Source organism: Neospora caninum, chromosome Ib (assembly GCF_000208865.1).
Source record: "Neospora caninum Liverpool complete genome, chromosome Ib".
NCBI lineage: Eukaryota > Apicomplexa > Conoidasida > Eucoccidiorida > Sarcocystidae > Neospora > Neospora caninum.
Window position 1 is genome coordinate 68,965 of NC_018386.1, and position 25,446 is coordinate 94,410.

General features: G+C 53.5%; 3 protein-coding genes across 3 annotated transcripts; 2 read left to right on the forward strand and 1 right to left on the reverse strand.

The window, feature by feature from the left end:
- Positions 1-1,575: 1,575 nt before the first annotated feature.
- Positions 1,576-11,660, forward strand: NCLIV_002510 (putative ATP-dependent RNA helicase DDX family protein; the record flags this gene model as incomplete). Its single annotated transcript, XM_003879749.1, has 20 exons — positions 1,576-1,689; positions 2,189-2,327; positions 2,898-3,037; positions 3,357-3,484; positions 3,878-4,067; positions 4,612-4,804; positions 5,233-5,318; positions 5,601-5,740; positions 6,142-6,340; positions 6,661-6,789; positions 7,283-7,406; positions 7,709-7,797; positions 8,297-8,365; positions 8,726-8,859; positions 9,258-9,315; positions 9,502-9,544; positions 9,910-9,972; positions 10,179-10,220; positions 10,998-11,119; positions 11,574-11,660. 20 exons carry the CDS (start codon positions 1,576-1,578, stop codon positions 11,658-11,660), a joined length of 2,289 nt encoding a protein of 762 aa, XP_003879798.1.
- Positions 11,661-13,627: 1,967 nt separating this feature from the next.
- NCLIV_002520 (hypothetical protein) lies at positions 13,628-16,550 on the reverse strand (the record flags this gene model as incomplete). The annotated part of the gene is made up of 5 exons (XM_003879750.1): positions 13,628-13,915; positions 14,192-14,311; positions 14,490-14,773; positions 15,172-15,268; positions 16,548-16,550. The coding sequence occupies 5 exons, from the start codon at positions 16,548-16,550 to the stop codon at positions 13,628-13,630; spliced, it is 792 nt and encodes a 263-aa protein (XP_003879799.1).
- A 3,413-nt stretch (positions 16,551-19,963) lies between these two features.
- On the forward strand, positions 19,964-24,916 carry NCLIV_002530 (upf0027 protein PH1602, related; the record flags this gene model as incomplete). The annotated part of the gene is made up of 9 exons (XM_003879751.1): positions 19,964-20,090; positions 20,710-20,895; positions 21,363-21,488; positions 21,688-21,789; positions 22,343-22,539; positions 22,760-22,969; positions 23,380-23,550; positions 24,030-24,326; positions 24,773-24,916. 9 exons carry the CDS (start codon positions 19,964-19,966, stop codon positions 24,914-24,916), a joined length of 1,560 nt encoding a protein of 519 aa, XP_003879800.1.
- Between the last annotated feature and the right edge of the window lie 530 nt (positions 24,917-25,446).

Consider the following 25,446-nt stretch of genomic DNA (forward strand, 5'->3'; position numbering starts at 1 on the left):
GGGCGTTTCCGGATACGCATTGTGTGGCTCGTGCCCACCTTTGTCGTTTGTCACTGCCGACGAAACTTGCCCAGAAGTCGTCGAGAAGGAACGAGAGGAGGACACGAGGCCTTGAGAATCGCCGGAGACCCGTACAGTGGGCATGCCCGCGCTCTGCAAAACGGGCAACAAGGCAAAGTGAACTTGAGCATTTGCATACCTAGATAAAAGTATGGAAGTAGTTAAGACAACAAAGCTCTGCTCCACAGCGGTCCTTCTGGCCTCCACCAAAATTGCACCGTAAAACTTTGACATGTTCGCGTCTGCCCTCCGTTCTTGCTGACGAAAGTCTCACCTGGAACAGTCTCAGGGAAGGGGAGGAAAGAGCATTTGTTGGCGCAATCAAGCACCTCAAACTTGGAGTCGAATGCGTCTTGAAACAGCTGTCCACGCGACCTGTGAAGAAACCTCGAGTCTGCTTCCCCATAAGTCGAGGTGTACATACACCCCGAGCAAGGTAGTGGAAGAGCGCCATCGCGGAAGAAGTCGAACCACTTTGTCGCTGAAAGAACATAAGATACCGGAAGAAAGAAGGCGACGCTGGAGGCCGTTGTTTCCTCTTTTTAGGATACGAGCACAGGCTTAATTTCGCTGTGTTTGTCCCGGAGAAAGCATGCAATCGCAACCGGTGGAAGCTTACTTGCGCCTCACGAAGGCGGGGAGCGAAGCCGCCCGGCGGACACGCGGGCGAGACAAAAACCGACGGGGAAAAAAGCCCGTGGCCGCAGAAGGAAACTCTTGACGAGCGATGAGGAAAGACGCAGAGAAGAGCGAGGCGACGTGAAAAAGCGACAGACGACGACGCCGGGGCAAACGACACAGTGCGTGTATCTCCTCTTAAAATTCGATAAAAGACAATCAACTCCCGCTTTCCTTCCTTCTTCGGGGAGATCCGCTTCTTTCTCTTCGAGTAAAAAAAAGGCGAAAGAAGGATTCTGGGAGGAAAACGAGCAGAGCGCGTTCGCCTGCGAGAGCCCAAGGGAACTCTCGGGATTCTTTTCTCCCAGGTGTGCGCATGCCGCAGCCCGGCCGCGCGTGAGAATGAAGAAAGCCGATTTGCCGCCTTAGGGAAGGCAGTGCCGAAGAAGCGAATGGCGAAATAAAGCAGAAAGGGAGAAATGTGGGAAAGAGGAAGAGCCGCAGAGCGAAGCAGGTTTCTGTCTCTCTTTTTCCCCCTTCCGTGGAGACAGATCTCAGCGGTCGCGTCTCGTCAGAGGCCTGTGGCGCTCAAAGCGTGTTTTTCGCGCAGTTCTGAGTAGCATTTATGGGAGAGGGAGGAAGACCGGTGCCTCAGAAACTCGCCTGTTGCACAGGGCATTCCCATCTTCGCCTTCACAGACTCTCCTCTCTCCCTGCTTCGCCGCTCTTCCGCTGCTACCTTTCCCCTAGATCGGCGTGGTCACCTGTCTCTTCCCGCTCCCGGCCCTTCATACCGTCTAAAACCCGTCCTCTTCTCTCTCTCACCTCTCTTTTCTGTCTTTCATCCCTCTCTGGTTCCTCCTCCTTTTCGATCCTTCTCGTTGAAATTCCGCGAAAATGTCGGCGTTTGAGGAGTTCGGTGTGTGCCCCGAAATCATCAAAGCGGTCGAGGAAGACGACTGGCTGCTGCCGACTCCTATCCAGGCCGAGTCCATCCCTCTCATTCTCGGAGTGAGTTTCTTTCCTGCGGCTTCCCCTAGCCTCTCTCAACAGTCCCTTCCCAATTCCCCTCGTTCCTTCTCCCCATTTTCTTCCCCCTTTTTGGCGCACGTCGTCGCTCCACGAGGATTCGCTCCTCGGCGGCGTCTCCTTCCCTGTAGCCAGTTTGTTCTCGTCTCTTCTTCTCCGCTTCTCGTCGGTTCGTGCCTCCTTCTCGATGTCGGCCTTCTGCGTCCTCGCGCTGTGTCCCGGCTCACCAACACGTTTCTCTTCTTGCGGCCTTCGGGTCCTCTTTCCCGTTCGAATCTCGATTTGAAATCTGCTCGCGCGGCCGTCGCTCTCCGTTCCGCAGCCGGCTCCGCCGCGTCCTCCGCTCTCTTCTGCACGAGGCCTCTCCCTTCTTGCCGCGCTGTCCCCGTTTCACAGTGTCTCCGTTCCCCCCACTGCTGGCCCTTCCCTGCTGTATTCTTTCGACGTGTGTCTCTGCGGTCTTCGCTCCCCTTCCCCACAGGGCGGAGACGTCTGCGCCGCGGCGGAGACGGGGAGCGGCAAAACGGGCGCCTTCGGCCTGCCTGCGCTCCAAGTCGTCCACGAGACCCTTCGCGCTGCTGCCCAGGCTGCCGCAACGGCCTCGAACCACAGGAACCAAGGTAACGGATCCGAAGGCGCCAATCGGGTGGAACCGCGACGCAGAACGAACGAATCGATCTACAGACACGCATGCATTCTGGTATACAAATGCACCAATATATATATATATATATATATATATGTATATTTATGTATATGTGTATTTATGTATATGTATATTTATGTATATGTGTATTTATGTATATGTGTATTTATGTAGGCGCTCCACGTAAGATCGTTCTGCCCTCCACAATTTATCCATCTCTCTATAATGAGGTTTCTATCTCCGTATGTCTCTCTCTCTTTCTGTGTTGGTCTATGTATCTGTCTCTCTCTGTTTAGAAGCGTGCAGATCTGCGTAAACGAAAGCAGTTCACAACATGCAAGAACAGTGTCTCTATCTCTTTTGGACGTAGACGTCTCCTTTCTCTCGCCATGTATCTACATAGGCATTTACACCCGCGCCTCGTGTTTCTGGCGGCTTCTCTGTACACCTTTCCGCCGTGTCTGCGACTGCATGCGGAACCTCCGCTTCCTGTCTCAGTGAGTCTGGAACATGCAAGAGCTTCTCGCCTTGTTTCGCTTCTCAGGCTCGCGCGGATGCATCCTAGACGACGGCGCGCGAGACTTGCTGGTGTGCCTCGGCGACGGCGACAGATGCAGCTGCTCAGATCCCCGCGGTTGGCGAGGCGTGCGGGGAACGGCGCCCGTGCTCTCTGGAAAGTACATGGTAGGAAGAAGACGGAGAGACAAGAGCGAAAGACAAGAGAGAAAACCAGGGGAGAAAGACAGGGGAGAAAGACAGGGGAGAAGCCAGCAAAATGGGGAGAGAACAAGGGACGCGGAAACGCCGAGTTTTTGTCGCCGTCTGGTGGCGGCTCGGCACCTCCCTGCCTGCGGCTGTGACGGCCGCAGTCGGCCGGAGAAGGCAGAGACATTTATCGCTGGCCTGTTCCCCCCTTTCTTCTCTGGGAGGCGGTGGACCCTCTGTCGACTTCGCGTCGTCCCGTTTCGTTCATTTCGTCGTCTTTCGTTTTCCTCGCTTGCAGTACGAGGTTGAAATCCTCAGCCCCGGCCTGATGCGCGTCGGATGGGGTACCCGTCTGGGGAAATTCGAAATCGGCAAAGACGAGAATTCGTTCGGCTACGGCGGAACTGGGAAAAAAAGCTGGAATGGGTAAGAGCTGCGAAAATGCGCTCGTCTCGCGGGATTCTCGATCTTCGCGTGGGTGTAGAAACCAGCGTTCTCCCCATCCGCTGATGTGCGCTTCACACAAGCGCTCTTGCTCTAATCTTTCCTACCGCTTCGTCTCCTCGTCGCAGCCTCCGCGTTTCGCAGTGTTTCTCCTCTCGTGTGTTCCTCCTGCTCGCCTTTTCTTTCTTTTCTTCTTCTCGTTCTGCAATTCTTTCTTGTCCCCACCTCGCGTCGTTCGCATGCTCCCGGCCTTCCTTCTCTTGTCTTCGCTGTTGTGCCTCCTCTGTTCTGTCTCCTCACCGTCTCTCCTTTCTTTATGCGCTTCTTCTGGATTTTTTTCCTTTCCTTTTTCCGTCTACGTTTCTCTTTGTTTAGACGCTTTGAGGACTATGGCGTCCAATTCGGCGCGGGCGATGTTGTGGGGTGTCTGCTCGACCGCTCGAACCCGGAAAGAGGGACTGTCTCCTTCGCGGTCAACGGGCGGCTCTTAGGCGAGGCGTTCGTCCTCCCCCCCGCCCTCCGCAACTCCGCGCTCCTGCCGGCCATCTGTGGCAAGGACTTCGACGTAAGTGTGACGAATCAACGTTTTTTCAGCTCCAGTTTGTATGTATACATGCATATCCATTCACATAGGCTTGCAAGTACTTGCCTCAACAGATGCAGACTATGATAAAATATGTACGTATCTATGCATGCAGTCAACCACGCATGCATGCACATGCGAAATACATCGAATGACGTATCCATAATTACATATCTGTGCACTTCTAAATATATGCACGTATATATATCTGGTTGTATCCACGTGTAAACTGTATCCATATAGATAATCCACGCACATATAAAATATATATATATATATATACATACATACATACATGTATTTATATGTATGCCTCTGTTCGCCGGTGTTTGTGTGGGTGCGTGCGTGTGGAAATGCAACGTCCACTGATTGCGATTTCTGGTTCCCGGTGCTTTCTTGGTCTCTCCGTTTGCGTCTCTCTCGGGTTCGGGCTGTCGTCCGCCTTTGGAGGATCTCGCACCGGCGCGCTGCTTGACGCTGCATGCGCCTCTTCACCTGTTTGCTTTCCCGCCTTTTCGCTCCGCAGGCGAGATGCCACTTTGCGAGACTGGAGTTCCCGGTAGAGGGCTTCGCGCCTCTCGCGGCGCTCCAGGCCTGCGACGATGCACGCAGTCTGGCCGATACTTCCGCGTGCAAAGGAGCGACAGGCGTCCTCTGCTTGATTCTCGAACCGACCCGAGACCTCGCCCTCCAGACCTTCAACTGCTTAAAGAAATTCGGTAACAAAAGACACTCAAACGTCCCTTGGCGGTGCCCCCAACTCACGCAACCCACACGTATATGTATCTATGCTTCTAAATGGATGTACAAATGTGTTGATAAGTGTGTGTAGATGTAAACGTTCATATATGTGGATAGATGTATGGATAGGGGTGTTCGTGGACATACACTTCCTAAAGTGATACAGGGAGTTCTAGTACACAAATTGTGTAAATGTGCAATCGCATGTATATATATATATATATATATATATATATGTTTACAGATTGTATGACTGTGTATATGTAGATCTGTGTTTTTAGGCGCAGCGTGTGTATGTACGTATGTTGCTCATAATATATATATATATATATATTTGTCTCTACGTAAATGTGCAAATGCCCAGTTTGGAAGGCTGTGCGTGTGGTGTCTGTCTTGCGTGGAACAGGGAAGTACCTGGAGGCTCCGGCGATTCGCGTCGCGCTCTGCTGCGGAGGAGACGAAAAGGAACAGAGAGAAGAGATCGCGAAGGGGGTAAGAAGGGAGATCGAACTGCGCGTTTTTTCTGGTGGCTGCAGTATCCGTGCCTTTCCTTCGCTGTTGTCACCATGCAATCTTCGGGCAGAGAGCCTTGGGGAGGGGGCGACGCCGAGAAACGGCGATCTTGGGGGAAACAGTGACCCGCAGAATTGACGAGAGGCAACAAGCGGCCAGACGACCGCCACGCCGAAAAAAAGCGTTTTTCGCACGCAAGGAAACGCCTGAACAAACGTGGAAAAGACATGGAAAGAAAAGCGTTGTGCGGTGTCTTGTCAGCCGCACATTGTCGTCGGGACCCTCCAAAAGGTCAGCTCGTACATCCATCGCGGTTTGCTCTCGGTGAAGACGCTGAAATTCTTGATTCTCGACGAGGCCGACGAACTTGTGAAGTTCGACGCGCTCAGCGAGATCCTCAAGTAAGGATGCCGATTCCAACATCTTCCTCTCTCTCAGGCTCGAATCTTTCGCCCGCACTTACACGGCCCTCGCAACCGCTCGAGGCGCCGCGAGGTCTGCCTTCGAGCGCTCCTCTCGCTGCTCAGCTTCTCTCAGCAGACGCTTCTTCGGGCACGTCGCCCTCGAGGCTCGCCACGTTCCAGATGTCGTCTCGCGCAGGTTTTCATAGTCATTCTCGCATACCTCTTCATACGAACATATATACACGTCTAACCACATATATACACATTTACGCACCACCATCGTTATACCTCTATACACATTTACATATATATATGCGTATATACGGACAGACCCATGCCACGCGTAAGGATTTGCCACCAGGCACGTGGTCAGTTTGTGTTTTCCGTTTTTCCATCAGAATCAAGAGAGCCGCGACTGCGGCAGGCAGCGTCTCGCGCCGCGTTCAGGTGTCGTTTTTCTCGGCAACGCTTCACACGGCTGAAGTCCGCCAAGCCGTCGAAGCCCTCACAGAGCGCCCCACGTGGGTTGATTTGAAAGGAAAAGCAACAATTCCCGACACCGTCCACGCTCTCATTTGCCCCGTCCTCCCCGGAGAGGTACGGCTGCGCTTCCTTCTCTCCTTCCTCTCTCCTTCCTCTCTCCTTCCTCTCTCCTTCCTCTTCTCTCTTTCCTCTAGATTTCCTTCTCCCTCTTCTGGGCTTCTCCGCTTCTCTTTTGCGTCTGCCTTTCTCGTGCGCGTTTTGCCTTTCGTCAGCTGCGGGTTCCGTCGCGCGTCGCCGCTTTCTGGTGTTGTCAACGCGAATGTGTCTCTTTGTCTCCTTGGGGTTCCATCCCGCCGTGGCCGTCGCGCACTCTCTTCTTGTCGCCGCGTGCTCCAGTTTTCCCCTCTTTCCTCTCCGCTGCCGTTCTCGCGCAGGCGCCTTTCAAGTCGGCCAGCCTGGGGCGCGTCGAGCCCAAGACCGACGGCGTCCACAGCGCCTCGGCGACGCTGCCGCCGGACAGCCAGCAGTTCGCTTCCCAGCGCGTGAAAGAGATCAAGCCGCATGTGCGTGAACGGAAACGCGTGAACCTTCCTGCGGCCCCGGAACCCGAAAAAGAAAACGGGGCGAAGACGCGCCTTCGCCGACACGCTCCTTTAGGGCTGAGTGTGTGTGCCCGGGCCAGAAAACGCCTCAGGAGAAAGAGAGGGAAAGGGGGAGGGAGAGAGACGAAAGAAGGAAACCAGGGAGAGACGCAGCCTCCCGAGGCGTCGGGGTGTTGCGGGGAACTCACGGACGGCGGGGGGGAAGGATTAGCGCGTCTGGAAAAGGCCGAGGGACTTGTGGGCTGACGCGGCGGAAGGGCACCCGCGTTGTGGTTCGCGTTCTTTTTTTCTCCCGAGCCGCTCTCGAGAACGGGAATCTTGAACGCCACATTCTCACCAGTCCCCGCCTCTGCGTCTCGTCTGTGTGACCCGGCGTGGGTTTGGCGCGCGCTTTTTCCCCCGGCTCTTTATACGCGTTCACTCTCTAGGTGCGTCTGTTTTGCCGCTTCCTCAGCTGGTAGTCGCCTTAGCGGACGCGTTCAAGATGGAGGCGTGTCTCGTCTTTTGCCGAACGAACTTGGATTGCGACAACCTCGAGCAGTTCCTCACAGCCTGCGGCGGCGGCCGCAGGTTCTCGGGTAAACCACGCGGACGCAGGATAGGAAAAGAGCGAATCGCGTCAAGGGCGCACACCTGAGAGGAGTGGAAAACGGAGACGCGAAGGGAAAAACGGAGACGCGAGCCGATGTAGAGAACCGGGAGAGAGAGGCAGAGCCTCCGCGAAGAGGAGAGGCAGCGCGGCGAGCGCTCTGGGGAGTGAAGGAGGGAAAGGGTAGAGCCTTGCGCGGAAGGCGGGGACGGCGAAAACGCGAAGGCTGAGGAGAGGCGTAGGAGGCGTACCCGACGAACGTTTATGTTGGCCCTTCTCGTCTTCGATCAGGGAAAGCCGAGTCGGGCAAGGAGAACCCGTATTCGTGCGTCGTGCTTGCGGGGATGAGAAGCCAAGAAGAGAGAAACAGAAACCTCGCGGTAAGCAGACGAGAAGAGCCTGGCCGCGATCCGCGATCCAGAACTGTATAACTCGAATCGAATAAACAGAGACAGAGTCGGAAGCACTGACAGAGAAACACGAATGATGGAAGCCAGAGGGACGGAACCGACGACGAAGGGAGGAAAAGCAAACAGACGGAAAGAGCAGGGGAGAGAAAGAGAGAAAGAGAGAAAGAAAAAAAGAGAGAAAGAGAAAGAAAAAAAGAGAGAAAGGGAGAAAGAAAAAAAGAGAGAAAGAGAGAAAGCGAGAAAGAGAGAAAGAGAGAAAGGGAGAAAGGGAGAAAGAGAGGAAGGGAGAAAGGGAGAAAGAGAGAAAGAGAGAAAGAGAAAAAGGGAGAAAAGAGAGGAAGAGGGGTTGATCGATTGGCCGACTTTGCCTGTCGCTCGAGAGGGCTTTTCTTGCAGAAGCTGAAGCGACGTCGCCACGAGAGGTCGGAAGCAGTGCCTTCTTTTCGTTTTCGTTTCCGGGTTTTTTCAGCATTTCAAAGCTGGAGATGTGCGCTTTCTCATATGCACCGACGTGGCGGCGCGCGGCATTGACATCCACGTGAGGAATGAAAACGAAACGCGGGGTCTTGTGTCTCCATTGCGATTGCGTGCCCTCCCCTGGCTGAATCGTCCGTGTCGCATCGTAACTCTCCCGAAGCGTCTTCTCCCCCACGTTGGTATAACTGTAGATGTAGAAGTGGACTTCGGGGTGTAGGATGAAGGATGAAATAGACACTCCAGAAGCATATACTTGAACTTGGTTATGTGTACATATGTAGTATGTAAATGCAAATACATACATGCATATACACATATAAACATATATATATATATATATATATGGGTATATCGTTGCCGTGACCTTTGGGTTGCGACTTGAGGTTCCTTGGTTCTCTTTTTCTGTTGAGCGGTTTTGCAGGAACTTCCCTTTCTGATTATGACAACGCTCCCCGATGACCCAGACCTGTTCTTTCACCGCGTCGGCCGCCTGGGGCGGGCTGACCGCCTGGGCCTCGCGATTTGCCTCGCGTCCGCCTCACCGGAGCAAGTTTGGTAAAGTTCGCGTTTGAAGAGAACGCCCATCTCGCAAAAAGAGGACGAGAGACGGAGCTAGCAAAAAGAGGCACGACGCGGGACGAAAGGCTCGCGGGTGTGAACGCGCCTTCGGGAGGGCTAGAACTCCGGCTGTCCAGTCCGCTTGGCCAGGGTTGGAATGCATGCACGTGTAAAGGTCGTGTGGCGGAGCGGGGAGAAGCGACGCAAGCTGCGAGACGTGCAAGAAGCAAACATGTCGAAGGGGAGTGACAGGGGGAAATATCGCAGGAGAGGGACTCGGGAAGCAATGTCCAAAGAATAGAAGCGTACGCGCGACAGACTCTGACGCCACGAGGCACGGCGTTTCCGCCACTTTCGTTTCTTGTGATTTCTGTTCTGTTCGCGTGACGTCGCAGGTTTCATCGGTGTGCAAATCGAGGCCAGGGATGCCGCAACACGCGGCTGCTGAAGGAGGTGAGAGAGAAGAAACAGCCAGCGTGTGCACGCGAGACCGGAGTCGCCTTCCTCGTTTTCGGACGTTTTGCCTCTCTGAAGCGTTGTCGTCCCGCGCCTCCCTTTTCCTCGCGTTTGCTTGCCGCTTTGGCCTTTGTGTCCAAATCGGTGTCTCTCTTCTTTTTTGTCTCCCCTGCGCCTCTTCAGGGAGGGTGCACGATCTGGTATGACGAGCCGGCCTGCTTGAAAGGTGAGTTCTGCTACTCGCTTCAAGTCGACCGTCTCCCGTCTCTTTCCCCTCTTCCTTTCTCCTCTTGCTGACTTGCGTCTCTTGTTCGCGCCTCTCCTGTGACGGCGCGCGCAGCCTCCATCTCGAGCTCTCCTCGGGAACTTCCCCGCTGTCGCGGCGCGCTCTCGCCGCGCGCGTGCCTCGACCGGTTGATCGCGCCTTCGTGGTGTGCACTGTGCGTCGCTCCTGCCGCTCTTTTTTCGCCTCGAGAAGGAGACGAAAACCCGACGGCATGCGCGCGGCGTCTCCCCCCCCCCCCCCCCCGTTTTTGCGGCTCCAGGCTGTCCACTGCTCACCTTCTCGCTTCTCGCCTTTTTTCTCCGCAGCCATCGAAGACCGGATCGGCGCGCCGCTTCCTCGGATGGACCCAGGCAATTTCTGCGCGCCTGGTGAGGCAAATCCTTCTTTCTCTCCTCTTGGCCCCCTCCCGTCTTTTGGTTGTCTTCCGCTTCGTTTTTCTCAAGTCGCGTCGGTCCCCCAACACCACAAATCGCTCTTTTTCTCCGCGCGCGCTTTCTCCGAGTGTCCCATGCGTTCTGTTCGATTCCCTCGCAAACAGCCCTTTTTGCCTGTTTTCTGCGTGCGTTCTGTTTAGGAATTGTTGACGCGTTTGGCGTCCTGGCGGATTCAGGCGACAGTAAGACAAAACCGCAAAAAAAGACGGGAAGAACAGAGGGAAACAGGGAGGAGAGAGAGAATGGGAGATTCCAGCGGGAATGGAAGAAACGCGACGGGCGTGGAAGCTTTGAGCGAGCGAAAAAGCGCCACACGAGCAAACGACAGTAACGAAAGAACGAGGAAATAGAGAGGAGAGGAAGAGCACAGCCCCGGGAGCGCGGCGCGGAGCGACAGCGAAGCGGAGTCAGGAGAGAGGAAGGAGGAAGAAGAAGCGAGCAACACAGACAGCCGAGCGCGCATTCGAAATGAAACTGAGCAAGAAGGCAAAAACGTGCGACAGGGAGCGGGAGAGAGAACAATGCAGACGAAGAAGGGAGAGGACAAAACTGCACACGTTTCACGCGTTTCCCTCCTGTCATCTTTCGGGTGTTCTCACTTTTGTTGTTGTCCTGTGATCGTTTCCCTTGTGGCTAGCTCGCTTCTTTTTCCTTCTGTCGTTCTCCATATTGCGCTGTGACTGTTCACAAGTCACCCAAGGGCCTGGACGCAGTCGCGCTCATATCCGTCGCCCGATATCCCCTCTTGTGGTTCTCCCTTCTTCGTTTTCCTTTCTTCTTTTTTCTTTCTTCTTTTTCGTTCTTCTTTTTGTCGCCCCCATCCACCTGTCGCCGTTCCTCTGTTTTCACGTTTGCCCTTGTTCTCCTTCTCGCGCCTCGCTGCCCCGTGCTTCTTGATCGGACGTCGATGCGCTCTCTTCTTCCCTGGAGGCATTGCTCTTCCTTTTTCATTTCTACAGACATCCGAAAACGACGCAACGTCGGGACTTCCGATGTCGGCGACGCCGCAACGCCCGGGCCGATGGTCTACGGCAAAGTTCGAAACGATCGGAATCTCCTCTCGACAATGAAACATCTGCAGGTGAGAATCCCCACACTCTCCCTGTTCCGCCTTCGCCGTTTTCGAATCCTTGTTCTTATTCTTGTTCGTATTCTCGCTCTTCGTTTCCCCCTTCTCTGTCTATTACATTATGTTTGCTGCGCTTCTCCAAAAATTTCTCCACCTTCCCCTTCCCGCGTTTGTCTCACTGTGCCTCTGTTGCTCCTGATTTTTCCGTTCTTGTTTTGTCGATTCCTGACTGCGTTTCGCAAGGCGCGTGTTTGACGTTTCCCTGTTTCTTTTCTTCTGCAGCAAAGTTTTGGCTGACGGTGGATGCGTTGCGTTTGTGTCTATACACGCGACGGAAGGCGAAATGTGCTGCCTGGAAGTCCGTGCGTGGAGTCTCTTTTTCGCGGGTCTTCCTGTCCGTGTTTCTGCGTCCTCCGCTCTCTCTCCCCATGCCTCGGCTTCTGCTTCTCTGGGTGTGCGTGCGCAGGAAATCGCGGGGGCCGTGGGCGAGCTGGAGAACCTGGAGAGGGAAATCCAGAGACAGTTTGTCACTCTCGCTGCTCGAGGTATTTGAGCGTTTCTCCGCTTTTTCTGTTCCTGTCCATATCCTTTCGTTTCTTCGCGTTAAAACGCATTCGTTCTGGTTCTCCCTTCTCGTCGTACTGGTTCTCCTTTCTTGTCTTTGTCGGCCTTTCTTCTCGCGTTTCTGCCTCGTGCTCCTCCCCTACCTCGTCCGTGTCTTCACTCTCTCAGCATGATTAGCGTCTCAACTCGTCCCTCTGCGCTGCACGTCTTCTCTTTTCAAAGTTCGCGTTTCGGGTCTCGTCTCCAAAACGCTCGTTTTTCCCGGAAAAGCTCCCAACTGCTCTTCCACCGAAAGATCGCTTCACGTTTTGCGTGCGAAATCGATTCCTCGGTCGAGCGCCAAGTGAGCGTCTCCAGCTCTGGGCTTGGGTCTGCTAGTTCCTTTTCAGCAGAGACGTGTGCATGTACGCCGAGAGGCCGAGGCGTGGCGCCTCAGAAACCGAAAACATGAACGCTCGACGGCACGTGGGACATGTTTTTAAATAGCTGCTAAACACAGCGGTTTCGGACGGCGAGGAAGCATCTCGTTCGCGTCCACGACAAGGAAACACAACCTTGGACAAAAGAAACGAAAGAGAACGGGGAATCGTTCCCCGACGCATCGCGCGTCGCAACGCGAATTTCGTGATTTCTCGAAACATCGCGTACTTTGGTGCATAAGCCATCGTGTAGTGGGCGGTCGTTCACCAAAAAGACATCCTCGGAAGAGCCAGGATAGAATTTTAGGGAGAAAAGAGAATTTGTTTCCCACAGGAGTCTTTCCGGGCACACGCCTCTGTTGAGACGCCGCCTGCGAGAGTCTTTGGAGAATCCAATCGCCGATCTTTTGGAACTTTCTCTTGCGGGTAGCCGCACCTTCTCCTGCCTCGATTGAAAGCCAACGTGATAGCGCGCGCTCGCTGCAGTCTGAGGAACGGTGTCCAGATATATATATATATATATATATATATATGTATATATAGGTATACGTATATATGGATGGAAGATGTTACTTCAATGTAACACTTTAGATGTATACGCATACGTGAATTCAGAGAGGATCCGACATGTGGAGTCTGTTTCTTGGCATTTGTGTTGCATCTGTAGTGTGTCTGGGCTGCATGCAGCAGTGCAGGACACCGCAGGGGGTACTCCTGCGACGACGGTCAGGAATCCTGAAGTAGCATTCACCACTGGAGTATTGACTCAAGCGTCATGTTTGACAGTGTGTTCTACTCCCTGTCGAATCGTGCGTGTACATTTCATCGAAACTGTACTGTTTCTCGCTCCGCTGCAAAACATTTCTGTTGATTCGGAGTACAGATGCGTTAGGTGCGGTGAAGCGTGCGGAATCTGAAGTGTGTAGGACACTGCTACGTCGTTTAGTCCCTTTCAAACACCACTGGCGTCTCCGAGTTCTCCCTCGGGCTGTGCCTCAGACCCAGACGAGAGCCGGCACGAAAAACCCGAGGGAGAAAGACGAGGAACGCGCGTCCCGCTTCGGGTCCGCTCGCGCCCTCCCACGCTGTTTCTCCCAGCGACACAGAGAAGGTCGAGTGCTGTGCGGGTTGGAGACATTAACTTAGTGCAGAGAAGAAGCGGGGCGTTCGAGAGAAGACAAGACTCGCACCAGACGCGGATCCGGTGCCTTCTCTTCACACAGAAGAACGAGACAGGAAACAGAACAGAGCAAGAAACAAACACACTCGGGTGGAGAGCGTTCTCTCTTCCCTTTCGCCTCCCCTTCTTCGCCACGCCCGCCTCGGGCTCCACGCGACAAAGATCACCCAGAAACCACGGGCGAAACGTGCAGTCGCAGTTCGCGCGCGTCTGTGCAGAGGCGAGTGAAGACGCAAACGCGTTCCCGGAGTCGCCGTTGCCTCGTCCTCTCCACAGAGAGGCTACGCGGGGAGCTTTCCGCCCTCGCGTGCTTTGTCACACCGAGCGGTCGCGGGCTCAGGTGTACGTACACCCCGTCTAGTTGTTGAGTTGTTGCTTCTTGAGCTGGACTGCGCGGTTCTCCATGATCGACAGACGAATACCCTTCTCCTTGGGCAGAGAAATCCACGCTTTCTCGCCCTTGCCGATGATGAAGACGTTGGAAATTCGCGTGGCAAATTCGTTGCCCTTCGCGTCGCGCAAATGGATGATGTCGAAACCGCCCAAGTGACGCTCGCGGTGCACAACAACCCCCACGCGCCCCACGTTATGACCCCCCGTCACCATGGCCAAGTTGCCAGCCTCAAACTTCAGCGTGTCGACAATCTGAAAACACACGCATGCATATCTATATAAATATACACGACTACGCATATACATACATATATATATATATATATGTATGTATATGTATTTGTGTATGTATATGTAATTGTGTATAGGTATGTATTTGTGTATATGTATGTATTTATGCATATATGTCTACGTGTGTGCAAATCTTGGTGAAACGCAGTTTTGCATTTGCGAGCGAGGTCGTGCGTAGAGGCGTCGCGTCCTTTGCACCGTGGCGAGACTCGGCGCTCTTCTCTGCGCGAGTTTTACCTTTCCGGTGTTCAGGTCGAGGCGAACGCAGTCGTGCGCCTTGATGGAAGGATGGGGGTAGCGCATCGTGCGGCCGTCGTGGGTGATGAGCGCAGGAACGCCCTTGGGGCCGACAACAACCTGAAGACGGTTGAAAAAAGATTCGCAGGAAACACGCGACTTCCAACGGAAATCCCTGGAAAACCTTCACCACTCTCCCGGCAACTCACCCCAGCCGTGCCGCCGCGCTGCTCGTTTCTCGTTTCCTCTCAAGATCTGTTGAAACCTAAAAACAGTCTCTCCGGTCCTCGGCACTCACCTTCTTCACTCTGCAGAGCTTGTAGGACGCCTCTTCGTCGCGGATGGGGTGCGGGACGAATCGACCCTTGGTGTCAAAGAGCATGCGGAAGTGTTCCTTGGTCTTCTCGATGGAGATGACGTCCATGAACCCCGCGGGGTAGCACTGGTCCGTTCGGACTTTGTTGTCAACTTTGATGAGCCGCTGCATGACGATCATCATCACCTCGCGGTAGGTCAGCGCGTAGCGGAGGCGGTTGCGCAGCAACACCACCAACGGGACACTCTCGCGCAGCTTGTGCGGACCTGTCAAAAAAGGGAGAAAAAGAAAGTGACACAGTGTCAGACACGCGCCGCTTCTCGCTCAGCCGCAGCTCGCTATGAGGCAAAACTCCGCAAAAAACGAAGAGGATCCGCGTCAGTTCTCCGCGCGGGAGACGATGTCTCCGCCTCTCTCGGATCACAACCCCACACGGCGCCGACGCCTCAACCTGGCCTTCCCCTCCTCCTAATTCCCCAACACGAGCGACACACTGCACACGTGGCGATGGAATTCACACTCACTACACGAGGTATCTTTACAGTAAAAGTCGTGGAAAACTCGACGACGCTTCGGTGGGAGTGGAAGAAGGGAAACGAGGCTCGACCACGAGGGACGTTTTACAGCCGCTCTCTCGGAAACGGGCGGAACGCGGCTGGCTTACCAGGAGACGGACGAGGCGCGTAGTGGCCTGTCAGCTTGTCCAGCATCCAGTGATGCGGCGCCGCAACGCGCTTCAAGTGCTTTCTCGGACCTCGCGCCTGGACAAAAAAGAAACATTAGCGAATTCACACCGCGAAGGATCGCTCCCAGGACGCCTCCATATATATATATATATATATTCAGCCTCATATCGGCATATACAGACACATGTTGAAACGATGAGGTGGACACATCACTGGATATATTTTACGTAGATCCATATAGAGAAACGCATCTGTACAGAGGGAAGTGTACGCAGATCGAGGTTGTGCTGAGGATGGGGGAACGTGAACGCGCGAAGACAGAGGCAAAAGAGAAAAGGAAGGAAACCAGCCAAAGGGCGGCGTGATTCTGTTCCCCGCGATGTCCACGCTCTTTTTTCGAGTTCGCCCAGGTGAGTTTCGTTCGAGAAAGACCCAACAGAGAATGCGCAAGCGATATTTCTACAGCCATTCATCTCTCTCCCTCCTCCCAGGTCATCCACCAGCGGCTCCTTCTTCCCCCAAATAAAAAAGTATGCAAGACCGGGGCAACTGGTTGCGACGTTTTTTTCCTCACACAAAAAGTGGATTTCTACGTCTCTTTCGGCATCCTCGCACAAACTCTCCTTCTCTTTCATCCCTCTCTATCATCCAAGGAGTGTAAGCCCCGGGTCGTTCCCCTTCTACAAAATACAGGCACAATTTTGCATCTGTGTATGTACAGCGCGGAGCCCGTGTGATACACAAATCAACAGAGCGGTATAAACGCGTAGGCGACGAAGGGACTCCTCGTCCACGCGTGAACATACACAATACCAATGCTCCTTGTGTGTTGAAGGCACTTGGAGGAAAGCCCGAGCTCCAACCCCCGACTGGAGAAGGCTGTCGACCAAAGTATGTGTGAACATGCACATGCGTCGCCTTTCTCTCGGCCAGCACGCGGTCCCACTGGATCCCGGATCGCTCCTCTCTCTCTCTCCCTTCCTCTTTGAATTTTTCTGAATTCTTTCCGTCAACACGCCTTCAAAGCATATCAAAGCAACCCCCCTTGTGCTTCTCCGCTTTCTCGCTCCCGCCCCTCTCCTCCCTCTCTCTGTGGTTCCTTTTCGCGCCTTCCTTTCGCTCGTTTTCCCGGCCTCCCTCCTTCGCCCTTCTACCCAGATCGTGAAAAAAAGAGAAAGCATCCCTCGACACGCCATCGTCTTTTTTGTTTGGGAGGGGGGCAAGAGAAAGAAGAGAAAAAGGAACGCGCCTCGACACCTTTTCACGGGGAAAGAACGGTGAACAACAGCTGTGGGGGGAAACGCATTCGAGGGAGCAAAGCAAACGGAGAGGCTTTTTATGCTGTCTCGCTTACCATTTTTAGCACAAAGATGAGATCAACACGGACACGCAAGAAGAAAGAGAGAAGTGGCGAAACGGCGAGGAGAAGCAATGGAGAAACGAGGCGAGAAAACGCCGCGCAAGAGAGGCGAGCCCACACATGTACAGACTTTGGCCGAGAAAAGTGGTGTGTCCGTACACCCGGCGCAGCGCGGGTCCCGTCGCCTTTTTGTATAAGCCGAATCGCTGTTCCTGTCTCTTCTCCCTACAGACAGATTTGCGGATTTCTGCAGAGAGACAAGCGCGAAAATCGCCTTCTGCGCTTTTCGTCGCAAGTCCGCGAAAGGCGCAGACTGTTTTGCGGCGAAATGCTGCGCGGCATATAAGCCGACGCACGAGTGTGGCCAGTCGATTTAGCTTTGTCACTTGCAGGCAAGTCGGCGTTTCTCTTTCTGATTTTTGGAGAACGCATGCGGTTTCACACTTGGTTTATCGAGGAAAGGAGGTCTAGCACCGCCCTACGGCGTGGAACAGACTGTTTGTAGATTCTGGACAAGACGTCTCGCGCAATTTCCTGTTCACCTCGAAGGAAACCACTGCGGCTAAAACAGTTCCGCAGGCTGAGCGGTTTGCAGGACGGAGGAAAGCAATGCCGATACGAGCTTGCGCATCTTTAGCCTATAGGCGGTTCTATCCAAACAGAATATACCCCTATCTATATAGCATAGATATGTAGTTGCATGCGTATGCAATTGCACGGATGTGTGTGTGAATTTGCGTGGGGACAAATGGGAGCATAGAATTCCGGTTTTCTGTCGGGAACGCTCTCTTCTTTTCCTTAGGCTAGCGGCCGGTCATGAGACAAACGAAGATAGGGCACTAGACAACCGAAGAGCAAAGCGTTCATTTACTGAAATTGAGAAACGCAGAGAAGACTCCTGGGAAGTGTAGAGGAACGGCAGACGTTTCTTCAGAAAAGTCGGCGCAGTGTTCTACCTCCTTCTCCAAGCGTGTGCACCGTCGATTCATGGAGGCGCGTGGAGGAAACAAAAAACCCTCTCCCCAGCGCGGCAAATCAGACGAGGGTGTGGTCATCTGTCTTTGCTTTTCTTCACGTATGCAGATCATGCAATACCAACCTTTACATCCCTTAAATCATAAACAGGATCAAATCTTCCTTGAGCGACTCAACAGGCACTATAGATAGCGTGAGATCTTGTTTCCCGGCAGCCTCCCCGATTTTTGCACGGCGTGGTCCCCGCGAGCGCTCCGCGGAGCTACACCAGAGTTGTCAGATTCGCCTTTGAAGTGAGCCGTGCCGCTCACGTAGGGACCGTTTTCGCTGCTTTCGACTTCGCCTTCCAGAAACAACGGAAACTGGAGGTCTTTCGTGTTTCCTACAGCGCGTGAGTTCTTAACACGGCAGAAACTGGAGAGGATCCTTGCACTTGCACATTTTTCAAGGTAGACCTTTTGAAGTCCTGTGTGTGTCACCGCGCCCTGAATGCGCTGCTCGCTCCGAACAGCTGGTAGCAGACACACTTTTTCCGTCGCAAGGTCAGCCGAACAGAACCCCGGAACTTTCCATGTGCACTGAGTGCCTTCTTCCTGAAGAGCTCTTTTGGCAAAGAACTCGGATTAACAGCGAGAGAAAACTACTCAGATAAAGGACTTGGTTGTCAGTATGTCATAACTGGAGTCAGTGGTTAGCTTACTACAGACCATGGGAACGAAGGACATCTCTTTTCTACAACTTCGACAGGCGCCTTCCCGCAAGCTTTGGTTTCTGTGGACTCCGTGACAGTCGAGTTTCCGGCCACAGCTCTGGAAAGCCACCGATCACGAGGAACTAAACTGTTTTTATGCGACAAAAACTTCGTTTGCTCTCCCTGGCCGTACACTGGACACAGTCGAGGCAGCGTTTCGTCTTGAAAATGTTCTTCCTTTGGAAACGTCTCGCGCAATTTTGCCAGTTTGTCGCGTCTCTGGATATGGATAGGAGCTTCGACTGCCATGCCTGTTAGAAGGATGCTCCGTTTCCAGAGACACAGATCGGCACTCTCTCCGCTACCTTAATGGTGATACCTCTCACACATGAAAATGGTGTTGTGCTCTTTTTGGTGACCTTCGGAGGATGTCCGGTAAGTGAAGGGCTGTCGTTGAATGTGCCTCATTCTACAAACGGACTTCTCTCTGAGTGCTCGCAAGCGCGTTTCACTTCCGTTTTTCTGTGGACGAGGGCACAAAGAGGCTTCTAAGCGCTGACGTCCCACGCCAAACCCCTCAAAACTTCTGTTCCACGCTTCAATCACCTTTCTGCCCGAAGAACCTCGTCTGCTCCGGCGTAGGCTGCATATAGGATCAGGTTCCTGCGTCGAACTGGAAAGCTGTACGGCCCTTAAGCCACACCCTGGGCTTCGTCCACAAGCCGCAATTTCATACCGGGAGAGCCCGTTATGACTCTAGGTTCGCTAATTCCTTCGGAGCCTTCCGGCGCTTTGCCTTTTTCCCCCAGCACCTGCCAACAGAGTCCACGTTTCCGCCGTGTCTCCACGCTGCGTCGACAAAACGTAGATATAAAATTGGAAAGGGGTCCGAGAGCATCTTACATGATAGGCCTCTGCATTTGCTCAAGGTTGTACAGTTTATTGGCAAGGATGTCCCTTGTGTCGAGAGTTCCGCCGGGAGGGCCCGCTGTGCGCGAATCGAGTGTCTGTACACCTGGGGAACCACCCGAAGAGAAACACGCCTTTCCAGAGGAAAGTGTGTCGTCGGTTCCTTTTCTATGGCGTCTGGGAGAACCACCCTAATCCATGCGTGTTTCTGCCTTCGGTTCTGCGTCTCCTTTCCTGTTTCTGTCTCCGTGTCTCCGCTTCCGTTGTTCTCGCTGCCTTGTATCTGCATGCATAGAACATGCGGCGCAATACACTCAGTGGCGGCACACCCTACGGTTTTTTTTGCTCTTTGTTCCGCGCCGAAACTGTTCTTTCGGTGCCTTGTTTTTTAAAATATTTCTGAAAAGAGAGAAGGGGACTCAGACAAGCACCATTTGAAAGGTTCGCCCACTGCTTGCCAGCCTCGCTCCAGCTCTACTTTGCGAGGCGAGAACGCCGTTGAGAGAGGATCTCTCTCACGCTCAGTCACGGAGGGGTTGACTGGACAGAAAGAGGTTTTTTCTTTTCCGTTTTTCTTGGCTGTCTCCTCGACAAAGGGTTCCCAAAGCATCCCTTCCGTGCCGGGCAGCTTCACACGACATGCCGGTGATCGCGTGCGCCGCGTAAAACTACGAAAGCTGCTGCATGTTTTCACCTAAGACAGGAGAAAGGAGCGGACTCGAAGTCGCAGAGAAGGCCACAGAGAGTGGGCGACACGCACACAGAAGGGAAGAAAGATAAGCAGACAAAAGCGGAAACAGAGAAGAGCGGGACTGGAGGGCGAGACGGCGACAGAATGGCGAGGAGAACGGCTGGGGGTTGCCGAACCTTCGACGAGGAGAAAGCGTACATTTCGCGAGACGTAACTTCGCCGTGTCGCTACACCATCAAGCGGGGTTTCGTCGAGGGTATGGAAGTTGAAGGTAAGCGCTCCAAAGGGATGTTCTACCTTTGCGCTCAATCCTTCTTTCCCTGAGAGAAGAAAACCCGCGTGCGTTCTCTCCGGAGGCGTCGTCGCTGAGGCGAAGGCTCCTCGCACTTTCTCTTGCCTCGCTTTTCTTTGATTCCACACTACACAGTCTCATATGCACGTAACATACCTATACACATGCACATTTACATATACATATATATACATATATATGCATATGCATATATTTATATATATATATATATATATATATATGTATATACGTGTATGCATATATACGTTTGTATATGCAGATATGGATGTACGCAGGCGCGTTTGGAGTTAGAGAAAGAGACAGACTTCGACTGGTACAGACGTAATCATAGGTTAAACCAGATCTACACAGATGTCGAGAAGTCCCTGCATAGATGCAGGATTGAGGGAGATGGACCTCGGTCGACAAAGTGACCGAGACACGGCAACAGTCAAGTGCCCAGGCCACCAGGGGACAGCTGCAGTCATCGAGAGAGGCAACAGACGCAAGAAGCTCGTCTGACCTGATACGTGTAGCCGCACAGGGGGGGATTTTGCAGGAGCGGTGCGTCGTTTTTTCGAGCGTCTTTGTTCCGCAGGACACGTGTACATTAACGACGCTTTGCGGTCTCTCCTCTTTGACGAACTACGCCAGTTCGCCGCGCAGAATGGCGGGCGCGGATCTCCGACGGGAGGGTTCCTTCCGGCCTTGAAACAGGTTGCAAACGTCGCCGCACTTCCCGGCATCGTCGGCAAAAGCATCGGCCTCCCAGACATCCACGCCGGTGGGGAAGCCTCGAAAGCGCATGTGGAAACCGGGCGAAAAAGACCAGGAGCAGTCCCACCCTTTCTCCCTTCGGGTTCCCATTCCTCGCGATACAGCCACGCCCATATATATATATATATATATATAGGCTATATCCATACATATATATATATATATACATATACGGATGCAGGTACTGATATATATATATATATATAGAAATATGTCCACGTGTGTGTATCTGCTTAGATTTTCTTGATGTGGTTCAGAGTCTCTCTTTGCTAATCGGAAGACTATCTCGTGTCTACCCGTAACAGAAAACGTGCAAATGCATAGGCAGAAATATAAGGATATAGATATGTATTTATACGCATTTGTACACGCGTATTGCTGCGCGTTTATCTTTGAATGCAAACATAAAACGGTGGACATGGAGAGATGCACGTACGTGTCGTGGTGCATGCGTTTTTGCTTTCTTGGTTTCAGGATACGGCTTCGCGATCGGAAATGTCGCCGCGTTTGACATGGGCGATCCGCAGGCCGTCGTTTCTCCAGGCGGCGTCGGATTCGACATCAACTGCGGCGTCCGTCTTCTGCGGACGAATCTGCAAGGTAAAATGCGAACGGGAAGCGCCAAGCCACGGATGGCGTGACGGCTAAAAACGCGGGACTTCCATTGCTGACCTGTCCGCTTTTTTCGTTCGCCTGCTTCGAGTGAACGGACTCGCCAATCCTACCCTGGCGGCTGCGTGGTTCCCCCCTCAGCTTTGGGCTTTCCTTTTTTCGCTTTTCCGATTCCATGTCTGCTTAGAGGAGGACGTAGCTGACAAGAAGGAGCTCCTCGCGCAGGCTCTCTTTGACCACATTCCCGTCGGTGTCGGGTCTCAGGGTATCATCCCCTGCAAAGGTCCAGGTGAGAGAACGTGGCGAAGTCCCACCCCGCGAAGGATTGTCAACCAGACAAGACTGCACACGCTGAGGCGAGCACAAAAACCCAAGAACGGAAGAGGCACATGCTCAGTTCCCAGGCCGTGCGCTTCTCTCTTCCCTCCGATGCACGCACCGCCGGCGGCGCATTCGTCCGTTTTCCCCAATTCTCCCTTTCGGTTCTTTGCTTCCCTCCCGGTTCGGTTCGTTCTGCTCCGTCTTGATCTCCTTCTCATTCGCTCTCTCATAAGGCACCTCTTCTCCCCCATATTTTCTCCTTGTCTCCCCGTGTCCTACCTCTCTTGTTCTCCCTCTCTTGTTCTCCCTCTCTGTTTCTCTCTCTTGTTCTCCCTCTCTTGTTCTCCCTCTCTGTTTCTCTCTCTTGTTCTGCCTCTCTTGTTCTCCCTCTGTGCCTCCCGCTTCGTTCGCGACTGCGGGTTATCACCGGCCTGCGTGTCTGCATTCATTCGATCTTTGGTGTTCGGTTCTTGCCCGGTTTGAGTTCGCGCCGTCTTCTCCCGTTGCCTCTTCGCTCGCAGAGTTGGAGGCGGCACTGGAGCTCGGAATCGACTGGTCGCTTCGCGAGGGCTACGCCTGGGCAGAAGACAAGGAACACTGCGAAGAATTCGGCCGCATGCTGCATGCAAATCCCACGAAAGTTTCCGCCCGCGCGAAGAAGCGAGGCCTGCCTCAGATGGGGACCTTGGGGGCGGGCAACCACTACGCAGAAATCCAAGTAAACGATGAGAGAAAAAGAAGAAAAGGAGACATGAGACGAGGAAAACGACAAGACGAACACGACAAAGAGGCAAAGCGGAAAAGAAAAAGAGAGACAACATGGGGAAAGAAATGGAGAGGAGAAGACGGGGATAGGAGGCGACCGCCAAGCACACAGTACGGGCGGAAAGGGGGAAACGGTGGATCGGCGGCGGGGCGTCTGCCGGTTGTCTTCGCAGGTTGTGGACGAGATCTACGACGAGTACGCCGCGCGTCGAATGGGCATTGAACGCGAGAAACAAGTTTGCGTGATGATTCACTCGGGGAGTCGCGGGCTCGGCCATCAAGTAGCCACCGACGCTCTGGTCGCGATGGAGGCGGCGATGACCAAACACAAAATCAAAACCAACGACCGGCAGCTGGCCTGCGCTCGCATCGACTCTCCTGAAGTAAACATACACACAAACGTTCGCACCACATGCACATGCACACGCCTACTGACCTACTGATATATATATATATATATATACATACATATACATATAGGTAGATAGATATGAGTGCATTTGCAGACACATGTATGCAGCGAGAGCCACGTATCAATCTGTATATATGCGTAGGCCTTATTGCATGCGTATGTATATACCTGCCTATATATACATATTTAGGCATACATACGAATGCGCATATGCCTCTGCACGTGTCTATGGATATGAAGGCGTGCATGTGTATTCATATGTACACAGATGTATCTGTGAACGCAGTATATATCTATATACTGGTAAATATCTGTAGGCGTATATATTGCAGCAGCAGCGCTGACGAGAGGCATTCTCAGGGTTCTTTTCTTTTCGCGCAGGGGCAAGATTATTTAGGCGCCATGGCGGCTGCAGCCAACTACGCGTGGGTGAATCGGAGCTCGATCGCTTTTCTGGCGCGCGAGGCCTTTGCGAAAGTGATGAAGCAGACGCCGGACGATTTGGACATGCACATGGTGTACGACGTCTCGCACAACATCGCGAAAATCGAAGTACGAACTTGACGCATGCGTTTCTCGATATAAACAAGCGTTTGTGGCACACTTAATGTGCACGTCTATATATATATATATATATATATATATAGATCTTGGTGTATTTGTTGGTGTATTTGTGTGGCACCGAAGCTGTGAAAGGAGCCGACGTTTTCTGAATCTCTCGTTCCCTGCAAGGCGGGTTTTTGGTAGCGGATCGTTCAGAGGGGGTTTTCATCCAAACAGCAGTCTCGGCATCCCGCGCACACGTTCCACCGAGGAACCCCGCAACTTGACACACCAGTGCATCCAGTCGCCGAATGCACTTCCGCCGCTCTGTTTCTCTCTTTGGTTGTATGTCTCCCTCCTTGTCGCTCCATCTCTCTTTCTCCGTCGCCTGTCTCTCTCTCGCTTTTTCGCTCGCGCGTCGCCCTCGCCGGGTGTTCTTCGCCCCTGCAGCGCGCGCGTTTTCGTGCTCCTCTCCGTTTTCTTTTCAGGAACACTTTGTGAACGGTTCGCCGAAGCGGCTGCTGGTGCATCGGAAGGGGTCGACGCGCGCGTTTCCGCCGCACCATCCGCTGCTGGCGAGCGACTTCCAGATGACCGGCCAGCCTGTGCTGATTGGCGGGACGATGGGGACGTGCAGCTACGTCCTCACAGGCACCGAACAAGGCATGGCGGAGACTTGGGGAAGCACTTGCCACGGCGCCGGCCGAGCCAAAAGCCGAAACAACGCGCGAAACAATCTCCAGTACCCGGACGTCATCCGCGCCCTCGAGGCCCAAGGCATCGCGGTGAGTGCCCGCTGGCCCCGGCGATGCATGCGTCGGCGTATGTACACCCGAGGAGTCACGGCAGGGATGTCTGGGTAGACCTGGACTGCTTACGACAGCTAAAAGTGCTGGATTTCAATATCCTACCGGTCCTCTTGTTTGCGTGGAAGCTGTACGCACGGAGGCAGACACAGACGTCTGCAACCCGTTCTTCATCTGTGTAAGCAAAGGCGGTTTTCTCTGTGCATATGAGCCGGCGACAAACACAGACTCGTGCACATACATAGACATATATATATATATATATATATACACACACATATATGTGTGCAGACTCGTCTGTGTGTACGTACACGTGTGGAAATGGATACGCACGCAAACACGTGGGCATCGAGCTGCATATGTGTGTGGTGTTTTGACCGTGGATCGCGCGTTGCTTTGCGGATCTCGTTCGTCTCTGGCGGCAGATTCGCGTGGCGAGTCCGAAACTGATCATGGAGGAGGCCCCGGAGAGCTACAAGGACGTGAGCGAAGTGGTCCAGACGTGCCACGACGCGGGGATCTCCAAAAAGTGCGTGAAATTGCGGCCTCTCGCTGTCATAAAAGGATGAGAGACCGGAAACGAAAACAGGGAAGGACGGAAGGAAACGAACACCGGTGGGCGGCAGATCCGGGAAGATGAGTATGCGTCGAGAGGCCGCAGCAAGCGATGTTTCGGCGGGGAAGCGGTTGGGGACGAGCAGAGAGACGCCCCGTTGAAATCAACGGAAAATCGCCTCTATGGGCAACGGGCATCCACGGGTTTGTGAACAAAAAAACGAGCCGAAGCGGGACCGAGCTCCTTCGCCAGGACGATCTTCACTGTTTTCGCGCTTTGAGGAACGCCCGAAGCAGAAGGGAAGAGAAGGGAGAGAGCAGAAAGGGGACAGAACGGAAAGGCACGTGGGCAAGGGACACAGCAGCCACATCCACTCTTCTTTCCGAGACACATGAAAGTAGCGGCTTTCTGCTGGTTTCGCCTCGGTGCGGTGTCTCCGCTGGATTTTGTTTTTTCTCCAGCTATACATAGCAGCTCTGCGCTCGCGCCACAGCTAACGGCGCGAGGCACAAAAACCCCCGGGGTTCACGCGTCACTGACGTG